Raw genomic sequence first — 15,663 nt, forward strand, 5'->3', positions numbered from 1 at the left:
CTGCCTCCGATATTTTGACGACTCTCATGACTTTAACGATCCTTCCACATACAGGATAGTGACGAACGTTAGTAGAGGTCCATTATTTGTTTGCCACCGGTTTACTCCATCCCTTTTCTCTTCACTCTTGACTTCTCTTCAGTTGTCACCTTCATATGTTCATCTAGAATCTAATGTTTCTCTTCCTCCTTGGGAGGCTCCAACAGTTCATTTCTGTTCTTCCCCACTGCTGTGCACGGAAGCTTGAATACCTGCAGCTGTTTCTCCCTTTTTCTTAACTGCTTGCAGTCTCATCTCATGCCATTGCAGTTTACACTCATCGTTCTAAATCCTCTGATGGTGTCGAGTTTGCAGCAGTGTTCCAGAACAGTGTTGTGTCAGGTCATTTATTAGACTCGTCTAACCTTTTCACAGCTGAATTGCATACATCCGTACTGTGTCCAGGATTACTTCAACATTTATGACAGTCTCAGACTCCTTTACTGCTTTGCAAAATATCAAAAAACCTGATTCACCTCATCCCCTAGTTCTTCGTATACAACTTTGGTTGTGCCGTATTTCTAGCAAAAACAAAGAAATTGTTTTCTGGTGGGTTCCTTATCATGTTTATGTTGACGGCAATAAGCAGGCAGACTCTGCTGTGCAGTCAGCAGTACATGACCTCCCAGTTTCCTACTGAGGTATTCCATTCTCAGATTGACTCACGAAATCGTAATGACACAATTGCAAACAAACCATACCACGGGTGGGATTGAACCCACGGTCACAGAGTCTCAAAACTCCAGACAGTCACGTTAGCCACTGAACCAGCTAGCCACAATAAGATTCGTCCAGCTAGGTATATCTCTACACCATAGGAAGGTTAGCATAGGCACCACTGTGACCACAAATGCAAGTTTTTTTTACAGACGAATCTCCAGCTAGCGTGGCCGTGACAAACTCTAGCTCAAGTTCCCTCAATATGACGCATTTGTGGTCACAGAGGTGCCTATGCTAACTTTCCTATGGTGTAGAAATATACCTAGTTGGACGAATCTTATTGTGGCTAGCTGGTTCAGTGGCTAACGCGACGGTCTGGAGTTTTGAGACTCTCTGACCGCGGGTTCAATCCCGCCCGTGGTATGGTTTCATTCTCAGATTATTTTGCTGTAATCTCTAGCCACCTTCGCAGCCGTTGGCAACAACGTTGGTCCGAGTTGATTCATAACAAATTACTCTTATCAAGCCGAGTCAGGAGCCTGGTCGCCTTCTTACCATCAATGTCACGATTAAGAGACTACGCTTTCCTATCTTTGCATCGGGCACATCTAACTCATGGATATCTCATGGAGAGGTGCCCAGTTCCACTCTGTGTGAATTGTCAGGTTCAAATTTTAGTTTTCCATATTCTATTGGACTGTCGCCTCTTCAAGGGGGGCTCCTTGGCGTGGTGAAGAGGCTCTTGGTCTGAGGAATTAGACCTATCGGTCTTCTTCCTCAGACCGAACCTAATTACCCCCCAATCTCCCCTCCCCTATCCCATCCTCCCCATCCTCCCCTTTTTCCTTTCCTCCTCCTCCTCCCCACTCCTCCCTTTTGCCCTTCCTCTTTTTGTCCTTTGGGATTTCTCCCACAGGCGCGCTAGTTCCTAGGTAGGAGAAAGGACACTGGGGTCCATCCCATTCCGTTGAGGTTTCTTGGCGGTGGCGTAGTTTGCCGTGGAATCTGGATTGCCTAGGGATGTCCCGATCCCTCTCCGGTATCCCGGAGTAGCTTTGGGTGTCTTTTGGGCGACGGGTGTAGCTCTGGAAGCCACCTTTCGGATTCCGGGGGTGGTGGCTGAAGGAGGTATGCTTTGTGGCGGATATCCGGCCGCCCTCTCTTTTGTCCACCGAGGTAGCTCGGCAGATGTGAGGTTGCTATCCCAGATTGCTGGTTTACTGGCATGAAGGGTAGGGTATGGCACGGGTTCCATGCTGCATCTGCGCTACTAGCGGTGTCGAGTCCTCTTGGGCGCGGAGGGAGATTTCTGGCCCTTTCATCCCTCCTAGGAACTATCCCTCCCCGGTCCCCCCTTTTTTTTTTCTTTTTTTTATTTTTATTTTCTTTTCTTCTTTCTTTTTTTTTCTTAAAAACAAAAAGAAAGAAGTAACCTAACCATGGCAGCCCTAGTCCATGAACCTGGTACCCCCGGGCCCCTTCTTGATACCGCACCCCGTTCTGACCCCGCCTCGTCTTTGGACCACTCTTCAGACATTCCTCATGCCTCTGTACCTATTGCCGGTGCTGTTTCCTCACCCGCTTCAGGTACTGAGGCCTCGACTGACTCCTTCGATTTATCAGACCTTCGCTCTCCTCTGACTATGCTTCCGGCCTCTCCCTCTACGGTGCGGCAATTTTCAAATCGCCGACCCGTTCCACGTCGGACCAACTCTGGTCCCACGCCTAAACGTCAACGACAATTACCTGCTGATGATACTTCTCCACCTTCACCTTCTCGTTCTTCTCAGAAACGATCGACACGTCCTTCACTACCTTTCCACGCTCAGTTTCAGACTGAACAGTGGACTAAATTCTTCACTTTACGACCAACTTCCTCTACTGCCTATCTTTCTGACCATAGTATTGGCAAGGCACTCCTACGCCATGTTGGTAAAGATATTTCTTTTCATGCTCTTAAGAGCGGTACGCGCATCATTACCGTACAGAATGCTACCCAGGCTCGTGAGCTCTCTCGTCTTACCCATATAGATACTGTTCCTGTCACCCTTGAAAAACATCATTCCCTCAATTCTTGTAGTGGTACCGTTATTCTGCCCCATACCATAGTTCAACAAAATTTCCAGACATGTGGCACCGACATTCTAGAACAGCTGGAACTCCAAGATCTCCCAATCCTCAAGGTAGACACTTACGTTCTTCCTGCCCGTGGGCGGAGACGATACCCTAGCAATGTGGCTCGTTTAACTTTTGACAGCCGAGAACTCCCATCCTCCGTTTATATAGCAGGACATCGGTTACAAGTTCGAAAGGTGATCCCTACACCACAACAGTGTAGAAATTGCTGGCGATTTGGCCATCCAGCGAAATATTGCAGATCTATCGCCGAATGCCCAGTCTGTGGTGCCGATGACCATTCTAATACGTCTTGCAATCGATCTCCCTCTTGCCTTAACTGTCATGAGGCTCACCCTTCGTACTCTCGCCGTTGTCAGGTCTATTTAAACGAGCGGGAAATCCGTTACCTCAAAGAGACAGAAGGTCTCCCTTATGCCATGGCAGTTTCTCATCTCCGCCTCCAAGGGAGACTCCCACGTGTTTCTTATTCCCGTGTTTCAAAACGTCCCCCCACTTCTGGTATCCCATCTTCTACACCCACCTCTGTGGTTACCTCTCCCATAATCACTCCTGTATCTAATCCTTTTGCTGTCCTCGGCTCAGACGTCCCTACTTCAACGCCTCAGTCTAATCTCGCTTCTTCGAGTTCTCTCTTACAAGCCTCAGTATCGACGAGACCTCGTACGACACCTCTTCCCAATCGTCCCTCTACTTCTCAAAAGTCAAAAAAAGGTCCGGTAACACCTCCTACCCATCTTCCACCTCCTCATTTTACCCTCCCTGTCTCTGTCCCTAGTTCTTCCCCTCTCACTGGCTCAGTTACAAGTGCAGAGGTTCACCCTCCTCCTCGTAATGTACCTTCCTCCCCTGTTCCCTCCCAAGTTTCTTCCTCTTCTGCCACCTCCCAGGTTCCTGTCTCTTCTGTCCCCTGCCACGCTTCTCCAGTTCCCTCCACCCTTTCGCCCCCCCCTACCTTGGTACAGTCCAATACAGTTCCAATCTTTACTCATCCTCCCCCTACCATTCCCAATATTGTCTCCCATACGACATCTCTGAATTCCGAAACACTTGAAGCAATCTCTGAATATATTGCAGAGACCAAACCATCAATGGACACTGATCCACCTTCCGCTCTTCCTCTCTCCTCTGCTCCATCTGCGCAACTCCTTTCTTCACAGCGCACCGTTCCTTCGCTGCTTGAACATTTTCCACTGCCTCCGCATGTGGACTTTTCTAACCCTTCTAGTCCGTAGGAACCCTTACCTGCGGATTTCAAGTATCTTTATCATTGCCAATCATGGCCTTTTTACAGTGGAATATACGCGGCCTCAGGGGTAATCGGGGTGAGCTTCAGATGTTACTCTCCCAGTTTGCCCCTGTTGGTGTTTGCTTACAGGAACCAAAATTACACTCTGCTGTTATTTCTCACATCTCAGGCTATAATTTATTGTATTCTTCAGATCCTTTTCCTGATGGGACCTTTAATGAAAGTGCCCTTCTTCTCCGCACTGATATTCCGTACCATCAGCTATTTGTTCATACTTCGCTGCATTACACAGCAGCCCGTATCCACTTACATAGGTGGTATACGCTCTGTTCTTTATATCTCTCTCCTTCTCGGGCATTATCTATTCCGGATTTTGCCTTCCTTGTTTCGTCATTACCGCCACCGATTCTGTTACTTGGTGATTTTAATGCCCACCATTTCCTCTGGGGAGGGTCTCACTGTGATTCCCGTGGAATTCAGTTAGAGGCTTTTCTTGCCACCCACCCCCTCCATGTTTTAAATACAGGTACTCACACCCATTTTGATCCTCGGACTCATACTCTCTCTTGCATCGATCTCTCAGTTTGCTCTTCCTCCGCCGCATTAGACTTTACTTGGTCTGTTCTCCCGGACTTACATGACAGTGATCATTTCCCAATCATTCTTACTTCCCCTTCATATTCGCCACCTCTTCGCACCCCACGCTGGCAATTTAATCGGGCAAATTGGAACCTTTACTCACACCTGACTGTTTTTAAAGAGGTTCCTTCTTCGTCCTCCATCGATGAGCTTTTACACCTCTTCTCGTCCTCCGTTTTCACCGCAGCTTCTCATTCTATACCCCAAACTTCGGGCAGGCATTCTCAGAAATGCGTGCCTTGGTGGTCTCCTGCTTGTGCTCGTGCAGTACGTTTGAAACGCGCTGCATGGGGCAGGTACCGGTACAATAGAACCACAGAGCGACTCCTTGATTTTAAACAGAAGTGTGCGATCGCTCGCCGTGTCATCCGTGACGCTAAACGCACTTGCTGGCGAGATTATGTCTCCACCATCACCTCTGCTTCCTCTATGAGTGCAGTCTGGAAAAAAGTACGAAAACTGAGTGGTAAATATTCTCCTGACCCGGCTCCTGTTCTGCGGGTTGCCGGTGTTGATATAGCAAACCCACTAGATGTTGCCAATGAAATTGGCAATCATCTGGTCCGTATTTCTCAGGGACTCCATCTATGCCCCTCATTTCTTTCCTCAAAGTCTGCCAGAGAGTTAGCACCCTTGGACTTTTCTTCTCTCAGAGAAGAACAGTATAATGTGCCTTTTACACTTCAAGAACTGGAGGCAACACTCTCAGCTTGTCGATCATCGGCAGCTGGGCCCGACGACATTCATATTCGTATGCTACAACATTTACATCAGTCAGCCCTTGCAGTCCTATTACACCTTTACAATCTTATTTGGTCACAAGGAGTTCTTCCACAGCTGTGGAAATCCGCCATTGTTCTCCCTTTCCGCAAACCAGGCACTACGGGACATGAAACCTCCCACTATCGTCCCATTGCTCTTACCAGTGCAGTTTGCAAAGTAATGGAACGTCTAGTAAATAGACGTTTAGTGTGGTATTTAGAGACACACAACAGTCTCTCCACTCGTCAATATGGCTTTCGTAAGGGACGTTCTACCATAGACCCCTTACTGCGCTTGGATACGTATGTTCGTAATGCCTTCGCGAATAACCACTCAGTTATTGCCATATTTTTTGACCTTGAGAAGGCATATGACACAACTTGGAGGTATAATATTTTAGCCCAAGCCCACTCCTTAGGCCTTCGAGGCAATCTACCATCCTTCCTTAAGAACTTTTTAACTGACAGGCATTTCCGTGTTCGGGTTAATAATGTGCTCTCCCCGGACTTTGTCCAAGCTGAAGGTGTCCCCCAGGGATGTGTTCTGAGCACAACACTTTTTCTCCTTGCTATTAATGATTTGGCCTCTAGTCTTCCATCAAATATTTGGTCATCACTCTATGTTGATGACTTCGCTATTGCCTGTGCAGGCGCTGACTGTCACCTCCTTACAGTTTCTCTCCAGCATGCAGTCGACCGTGTTTCCAATTGGGCCACCACACATGGGTTTAAATTTTCCAGCACTAAAACCCACCAAATCACTTTCACTAGACGCTCTGTCATCTCTGATCATCCTTTGTACCTCTATGGCTCACGTATCCCTGAACGTGATACAGTCAAGTTTCTGGGCCTCCTCTTTGATCGTAGGTTATCCTGGAAACCTCACATTACCTCTCTGAAGGCAACTTGTCACAGCCGGCTGAACCTTCTTAAAACCCTTGCTCATCTTTCGTGGGGAGCTGATCGTCGAACCCTCCTTCACCTACATTCCACCCTTATTTTATCGAAACTTGATTATGGTGACCAGATCTATTCAGCGGCATCTCCTGCTACTCTCTCTAGCCTTAACCCCATTCATCACCAAGGATTACGTTTATGCCTTGGTGCTTTTCGCTCTTCCCCTGTCGAAAGCCTCTATGCAGAAGCGAACGTTCCATCCTTATCCGATCGCCGTGATGCCCATTGCCTGCGCTACTATGTACGCTCTCATGATCTCCGCAATCCTTCCATTTATAGAATGGTCACTGATATTAGTAGACATTCTTTATTTGTTCGCCGCCCCTGCTTACTCCGTCCCTTCTCTCTTCGCCTTCATTCGCTCTTGTCTTCTCTTCAACTACCACCTTTCTATGTACATGTAGCATCTCACTTTTCCCTACCCCCCTGGGAGGTCCCAGCTGTTCGAGTCTGTTCTTTCTCCCTCCCTTGCTCGAAAGCCCAACTGTCTACGGTCGCTTCCCGCTCTCTTTTTCTTGACCACTTTCACTCTCATTCTCATGCCATTGCTGTGTACACAGATGGCTCTAAGTCTTCTGACGGCGTAGGATTCGCAGCAGTGTATCCGGACAGCGTCGTACAAGGGCATTTACTATATTAAGCTAGTATTTTTACTGCTGAATTATATGCCATCCTTACAGCACTTATCCGTATTGCATCTATGCCTGTGTCATCATTTGTGGTTGTCTCAGACTCCCTTAGTGCTTTACAGGCTATACAAAAATTTGATACACCTCACCCCTTAGTCCTCCGTATCCAACTTTGGCTACGCCGCATCTTTACTAAGCATAAAGATATTGTTTTTTGTTGGGTCCCTGGTCATGTTGACGTACAGGGCAATGAACAGGCAGACACTGCTGCGCGGTCAGCAGTACATGACCTACCAGTTTCTTACAGAGGTATTCCATGTAGGGACTATTTTGCTGTAATATCTTCCCACCTTCACACCCGTTGGCAACAACGTTGGTCTACTATGCTCGGCAACAAACTTCAGTCTATTAAACCGAGTATAGGTTACTGGCCGTCTTCTTATCACCAGTGTCGAGGTTGGGAGACTACTCTCTCCCGTCTTCGCATTGGCCATACTCGTCTTACTCATGGATATCTCATGGAGAGGCGTCTTGCTCCTCTCTGTGAGAATTGCCAAGCTCCATTATCAGTCAGCCACATTCTGTTGGACTGCCCACTTTATCAACGAGCACGCAGAATTTACCTCTGTCGTCGTCTTCGCCCCGCTGCTCTCTCTTTACCTTCCCTTCTCGCTGATGGACCCACCTTTCATCCGGACTCTCTTATTGACTTTTTGACAACGACTGACTTATTTCACAAATTCTGATACTTTCAGCCCTTTCTACTTGTATCTCTTGCTACCCTCTACCCCCGTACTATCCCCTGCCCCGCTGTTTTCTGTAACCTGCTGATCATCCCCCCTCCCTCCTGCCATCCAATTCCCTTGCTTCCTTCCCTACCCTGCAGCGCTGTATAGCCCTTGTGGCTTAGCGCTTCTTTTTGATTATAATAATAATATTGGACTGTCGTGTCTATCAGCGAGTATGCATAATATATCTCCGATGTCGTCACCTCTCTAACACCATTACTTTATCTTACCTCCTCGCTGACAGCCCCACCTTTGACACAGACCCCCTCTTTGACAGCAACATATTACACATCCTTTGATTATACTTCCTTTAGCACTCCCCACCGCCCATTACAAACTCTACCTCCGTTATACTCTCCACCCTCACTAGTCTCAGATCAATCACGTTCAACTGTTAGCACACCTTATCCTGCAGCACTACATGATCCTTGTGGGTTTAGCACTTAGTTTGGATTATAATAAGTGTACATGCAAACTCCAAAATGTAAAATAAACCCAGTGAACAGCAGAGGCGTCACATATACTGTAAGAGAACCATGTATTAACATCTATGGTCCCACATTATTCAACATTTTACCAGAAGTCTTCAAAAGAGAACTTGACAAATACTTCAGAAAAGTGCAGGCTCAACCAGGCTGTGATGGATATGTGTGCCAGTGGAATTCCAGCAGCAACAGCCTGGCTGACCATGCAAGTACCAAATAAGCCTGGCCCAGGCTCTGGGGATAGAACTCTCGAAACTTATCAAAGATAAATGGTATATAAAAGCTGAGTACTTGGAGCTTGAACATCCAACAAGCTTGTGTGAATCAGAAAAACCAGTTAGCCCAACTTGAGTCCTGGAGGTGGAAAGTACAGTGACTGCACTCTGAAGGACTGGGGATGTTGAAGTTCGGAAGGTCATCAGAACTTTGATGTCAGTATGCTTCTGACGTGTGTGTGTGTGTGTGTGTTGGCGTGTGTTCCAACAATTAATATTTGCACCGATAACTCATTACAGTTGTGACCGGGTGTGGACATGTGAATTGCTCATTACTTTATAATTTGTTCATGACTAACCATGTATAATCATAAGTAACTTTACTTACATGATTCATTACCTTTGTAACTTGTGACTTCATTACCTTTATACCTTGTTCAGCTATTAAAACTTTAGGGCCCAGTCTCTGGACCCACTATGTACCTCAAAAACCTGTAAATACATTTGTAACTTGGCATGGCTGTGACCTGGAGTTCATTACCTTTGTAGCCTGCTCAGCTATCATGACTTTGGAATCCAGTCCCTGGACCCATTATGTACCTCTGTAATCTTTTGACTACCGCCCACAGGATGGGTATGGAGTGCATAATAAAGATATTAAACTAACATGACAGGAAATGAATGAATAACAGTAAATGGCTTTCCTCTTTCTTTTGGGTCATTCTACTTTAACAAGAGAAGGGGAGGAGGGGTCGCACTGCTCATTAAAAACTGATGGGGATTTGAGGAAATAGAAGGAATGGACGTGATTGGAGAAAGAGATTACATAGTAGGTACAATTCAGTCTGGGGGACATAAGGTAGTCATTGCAGTGATGTATAACCCACCACAGAACTGCAGGAGGCCAAGAGCAGAATATGAAGAGAACAACAGAGCAATGGTGGACACACTAGCTGAGGTGGCCAGGAGAGATCACTCGTGTAGAGCAAAGTTACTGGTTATGGGCGATTTCAACCACAGGGAGATGGATTTGGAAACCCTGGAGCCATATTGGGGGGGGGGGGGTGTTCCCGAAACATGGAGAGCCAAGATAATGGATGTGGTACTGGAAAAACTCATGCATCAACATGTTAGGGACACTACCAGAGAGAGAGAGGGGAGAATGAACCAGCAAGACTGGACCTTGTGTTCACTCTGAGTAGCTCGGACATTGAGGACATCACATATGTAAAAGACGGCCAGTGTCATAAAAATAGTATTTTAACTTCCATATTAACAAGGACTTTTTAAATTTTATCTAATTCCCTTCATAGTTCATTCAAACCTCATCTGTTTATATACTCTGCTACATAAGTATGTACTCACTGACAATACTATCCCCGTGCCGTTACTTCCTTCGTCACTGAAGAGAGAAAAAATTACAGAAGTTTTTACTGGGACAACGTTTCACTCTGTGTAGAGTTTGATCAAGTCATGATTTAATAAAGCTCTACAAAGAGACAAAAGTTGTCCCAACAAAGTTTGTTCTGCACCTCTCTCTATGTTTGTAGGCAATAGTATTCCGTATCACTGGGTGCATCAGTGAGGCTGAACATTTCTTACCTCTTTGAGATGAGCGCAGAAATCTGCTTCACTGGTGATATTAATGTCTAGGTATTCCTGGTTCCTCTCCAAGAAGCCAAGCCAGGCTCGCAGCCATGACTCGGTGTACAGGGCACCTCCACTGTATGACAAACCTTCAAACTTTTTATGTAGTGCCATCAATTCCTTCTGAGTCTCAGGATCACTGTAGGTTACGTCTCCCGTTATTGCAACCTATGCAACAACATCTGCTGTTATATTTTGTAATTCAAGGATAATAGTTTTACTGCAGGTTATGCATTCTAAGTTTAGTATAAATCTCTTATATTAACTTTGTATAATATAAACAATTTTCACAGAATGACAATACAGCAACAATGATCATTTTCAAAGTGCTTTTTCTTTCTAATATCAGTATGAACATGGTTAAAAGCAACTCAAAAAATCTTTACCCACCTGTATCCTGTAAGGATATTCCCTAAAATATTTGTCTTCACTGTCATAGAAGTGGACAGAGTAAGAGTCATCACGAGAGAGTCTCCGTCGCTCCAGTCCCTCCTTCACCATGGTACAGCCCCAGCACGCTACCATCAGGTACATCAGGAACACCATGATCACCAGGGCTAACATACGGAAAACAATAATTAGTGTTTCACAAATATTACACAGTACAAAATTCATCATTTGAAGGTATTGACAATGATAAATCGTAATTACTGAGTTCTTCAGATAGGAAACTTAATAAATCATTAACTGGAAGTTTTGTAAATAAAGAAGTGACATCAAAACTAACCCCCTCCTCACACACACACACGTGGCGAGATGTCAGGGTGGGCACCGGTAACGAGCGGGGTGCCACAGGAATCAGTCCCAGGACCGGTGCTGTTTCTGGTATTTGTGAACATGACTGAAGGAATAGACTCCGAAGTGTCCCTGTTTGCAGATGATGTGAAGTTGATGGGAAGAATTCAATCGGACTAGGACCAGGCAGAACTACTGAGGGATCTGGACTGACTGCAGGACTGGTCCAGCAACTGGCTCCTGGAGTTTACCCCCACCAAGTGCAAAGTCAAAGAAGACCACAGAGTACAATCTAGGGGGCCAGAGCCTACAAACCTCACTCAAGGTGGTTACAATGTGTGTACTGCTTGTGGAGGCTAGTACACAAAACGGGGAATAGAATGAAATTAGCTCTGAGGCAACCACACTATCGTATGTCCTCGCAACTTGAAGCAAGCCTAGTTCACTAGGCTCATGTTTGTAGGATTGTATGGTCCAGTGGTTTCGAGTGTTGTGAATTTTCACTCGCCATGAAGAGGGCTAAAACAACACGGGATCGATCCTCCGACTAGCCGCAGTGTTGTTATTTAAGTATCACTTCTCCGTGGTTACTATATATATAAAACATTGCGTCTACGTCCACAGCAGGACTCGAACCTGCTAACTCTGTATCAGAGCCCACAGTACTTTACCAATGAGCTAGACCCAAGATAAGTATGGGCGCTTAGCCGAAGCTAAGCGATGTTACCCCATACCCCCGGGCACCAAGCTCGTTTGTAAATAATTTCGCCTGTTTGCGAATTGTTAAGCATTTCAAATCTCTTTCGTTGTCCACTGCATGTGGCAGGATTCGATGAAATAACTTTCAAAACGAGCTTGGGCGCTTATGAATAAGTATGGGCGCTTAGCTTCGGCTAAGCGCCCATACTTATTCTTGGGTCTAGCTCAGTGGTAAAGTACTGTACTGTGGGCTCTGATACAGAGTTAGCAGGTTCGAGTCCTGCTGTGGATGTAGACACAATGTTTGTAAATAATTTCGCCTGTTTGCTAATTGTAATTAAGCATTATATATATATATATATATATATATATATATATATATATATATATATATATATATATATATATATATATATATATATATATATATATATTTATTTTATTATTATTATCACACTGGCCGATTCCCACCAAGGCAGGGTGGCCCGAAAAAGAAAAACTTTCACCATCATTCACTCCATCACTGTCTTGCCAGAAGGGTGCTTTACACTACAGTTTTTAAACTGCAACATTATATATATATATATATATATATATAATATATATATATATATATATATATATATATATATATATATATATATATATATATATACACACACATATATATATATATTATATATATATATATATAATATATATATATATATATATATAATATATATATATATATATATATATATATATATATATATATATATATATATATACACACACACACACACACCTGGAGTATACCTGGAGAGGGTTTCGGGGGTCAACCGTCCCACGGCCCGGTCTGTGACCAGGCCTGTTACTGCTGGTCGCGCACAAACTGACGTACGAACCACAGCCCGGCTGGTCAGGTACTGACTTTAGGTGTCTGTCCAGCTCCTCCTTGAAGACAGACAAGTGTGTATTGGTAATCCCCCTTATGTATGCTGGGAGGCAGTTGAACAGTCTTGGGCCCCTGTGTTGTCTCTTAGCATACTCGTGGTGCCCCTGCTTTTCATTGGGGGGATGTAGCATCTCCCGCAGTCTTTTGCTATCGTAGGGAGTGATTTTCATGTGGAAATTTTGTACTAATCCCTCTAGGATTTTCCAAGTATATATTATCATGCATCTTTCTCGCCTGTGTTCCAGGGAATATAAGTCAAGAAACTTCAACCATTCCCAGTAATTTAGATGTTTTATCATACTCATGTTTGCCATGAAGGCTCTGTATGTTCTCCAGGTCAGTAATTTCATCCGCCTTGAAAAACGCAGTTAGTGTACAGCAGTATTCCAGCCTAGAGAGAACAAGTGATTTGAAGAGAATCATGGGTTTGATATCCCTAGTTTTGAAGGTTCTCATTATCCATCCTATCATTTTCCTAGCAGATGTGGCAGACACACTGTTGTGATCTTAGAAAGTGAGATCCTCTTGACATTATCACTCCCAGGTCCTTCACATTAGTTTTTCGCTCTATTTTGTGATTGGAATTTATTTTATACTCCGATATAGTGTTAAGTTCCTCAAGTTTTCCATATATATAAATGCATAATATAAGAATATTTTTTTTGTCTGCCTCTAAATACGTGCAAACTCTGAGTCATCGCAAACCTGAACGACTCCCATTTCCCCAGACGCCCTAAGACCCCAATGGGTTAAGCGCTCCCCTTGAATGTAATAATAATAAGAACAATAATAATAATAATGAGTCTTTGCAATTGATACAAAATATTAAAGTATTGAAATTTATCAAATTAATGCTTCATAAACTAGTATACAACATAATGATATGCCTGACAAACTTTGCATTACAGTTTGATTTTGATCCTCTCAACAGATAATTTTTGGAAGAGCCATGAGTTACCTTTGATAGCCGGGATGTTGAGGAAGCGGGCGACGTAATCTCTGAAGAAGACCATAAAGGCGTGAGGTTTGTTGTCTATTGGGTTCCAGGGGTCAGCCTCACTTATGCCACCAGTACAGAAGGTACGGTAGCAACACCCATCATCCACTGTGACAGAAAACGAAATTAGGAGACGCAGGATGTAACCTACACTGAGATCACATCATCAGCCAATTGAACGGAATCGCGAGAAACTGTTAGTATTTAAAGACAAACAGCACCTCCCTTACTCCACTCCCTCCTTGCACCAAATTCCAAGTTTCCCTGCAAAAATCCAACACTGGAATCTCTATACAAAATGTTACATTGCCAACCGTACCCTGGATACCCTGCAGATCTTCAACATGTAAACGGAGTGTGTCATCACCAGCAGACAAGCAACAACCTGATGTATCAGAGACAAACAAGTTTATTATTAAGATAAGATTTGTTAAGGTTTTTAACCTGGAGAGCTAGCTACCCAGATTGACCCAAAAAAGGTAAGTAACTTTATTTAGGTACAGGTACACATAGGGAGGTCCGGAGCTAATGTGGAAGAATCATGATCATAGAAAAAAGGTACACATAAATACAGTTAAATAAATTATTATACATAGCATATGTATAGATTACCTAATATAACCCAAAAAAGTCAGTGACTTATTTACATTGGGGTCCTCGTGATAAATTAATACAGTGGACCCCCGCTTAACGATCACCTCCAAATGCGACCAATTATGTAAGTGTATTTATGTAAGTGCGTTTGTACGTGTATGTTTGGGGGTCTGAAATGGACTAATCTACTTCACAATATTCCTTATGGGAAAAAATTCGGTCAGTACTGGCACCTGAACATACTACTGGAATGAAAAAAGTTCGTTAACCGGGGGTCCACTGTACTTAAAACTTAAAAGTTAAAACAGGTAAGTAATTTAACTATGTGAAAAGTAGTTACAATAAAAGGAGATATACTAGGGGTAAGGCACATTCAGCTATTTACATTAAAATTAGAGGATCAGATCACTACAAAGGTCACTGTGTCATCGGAGATATACCCAACATTTCCACCCGGCCGGGGACTGAACCATGGACACTCAGAGTGTGAGGCGAGTGCGTTGCTTACCAAGCCACAAATAATGGTATCATCACTAGAAAAAAAAGTTGAGATGCATGTGTAAATATTAGAAGCAAAACCAGATATAGCAGCAGTAGAAAAAATGAAGCTCGCGGGAATGATAACCAATAAAGTCCCTGAGGAATATCACAAAGTAAGGAGAGAAAATTGTGGCACTACTGACCAAAAATATGTTGAGTTTCAAAGAGGTGGAGATTTTAAAGATTAACTGATGGAAGCAGCAACGGGAAAATTCATAAGCAAACATATTAACTCTGTTGATGACTTCGCTATTGCCTGTGCAGGCGCTGACTGTCACCTCATTACAGTTTCTCTCCAGCATGCGGTCACCGTGTTTCCAATTGGGCCACCACACATGGGTTTAAATTTTCCAGTACCAAAACTCACCAAATTACTTTCACTAGACGCTCTGTCATCTCTGATCATCCTTTGTACCTCTATGGCTCCCGTATCCCTGAACGTGATACAGTCAGGTTTCTAGGCCTCCTCTTTGACCATAGGTTATCCTGGAAACCTCACATTACCTCTCTGAAGACTTGTCACAGCCGGCTGAACCTTCTTAAAACCCTTGCTCATCTTTCATGGGGAGCTGATCGTCGAACTCTCCTTCGCCTACATTCCACCCTCGTTTTATTGAAACTTGATTATGGTGACCAGATCTATTCAGCTGCCTCTCCTGCTACTCTATCTAGCCTCAACCCTATTCATCACCAAGGATTACGTTTATGCCTTGGTGCTTTTCGCTCTTCCCCTGTTGAAAGCCTCTATGCAGAAGCGAACGTTCCATCCTTATCCGATCGCCGTGATGCCCATTGCCTTCACTACTATGTACGCTCTCATGATCTCCGCAATCCTTCCATTTATAGAATGGTCACCGATATTAGTAGACATTCTTTATTTGTTCGCCGCCTCTGTTTGCTCCGTCCCTTCTCTCTTCGCCTACATTCGCTCTTGTCTTCTCTTCAATTTCCACCTT

The 15,663-nt window shown here is 44.2% G+C and overlaps 1 protein-coding gene across 6 annotated transcripts in view; it reads right to left on the reverse strand.

The window, feature by feature from the left end:
- LOC128693519 (patched domain-containing protein 3-like) overlaps positions 1 to 15,663 on the reverse strand; it is a 518,850-nt gene that overhangs the window by 16,828 nt on the left and 486,359 nt on the right. For all 6 annotated transcript variants that reach the window (XM_070097295.1, XM_070097293.1, XM_070097291.1 and 3 more), the window contains 3 exons: positions 13,535 to 13,681; positions 10,596 to 10,762; positions 10,161 to 10,373 (listed from right to left, as the gene is read on the reverse strand). In XM_070097295.1, the coding sequence (XP_069953396.1) occupies positions 10,161 to 10,373; positions 10,596 to 10,762; positions 13,535 to 13,681 (527 nt within the window). The remainder of the gene's footprint in view (positions 1 to 10,160; positions 10,374 to 10,595; positions 10,763 to 13,534; positions 13,682 to 15,663) is intronic.

This window comes from Cherax quadricarinatus, chromosome 57 (assembly GCF_038502225.1).
Source record: "Cherax quadricarinatus isolate ZL_2023a chromosome 57, ASM3850222v1, whole genome shotgun sequence".
Classification (NCBI taxonomy): Eukaryota; Metazoa; Arthropoda; class Malacostraca; order Decapoda; family Parastacidae; genus Cherax; species Cherax quadricarinatus.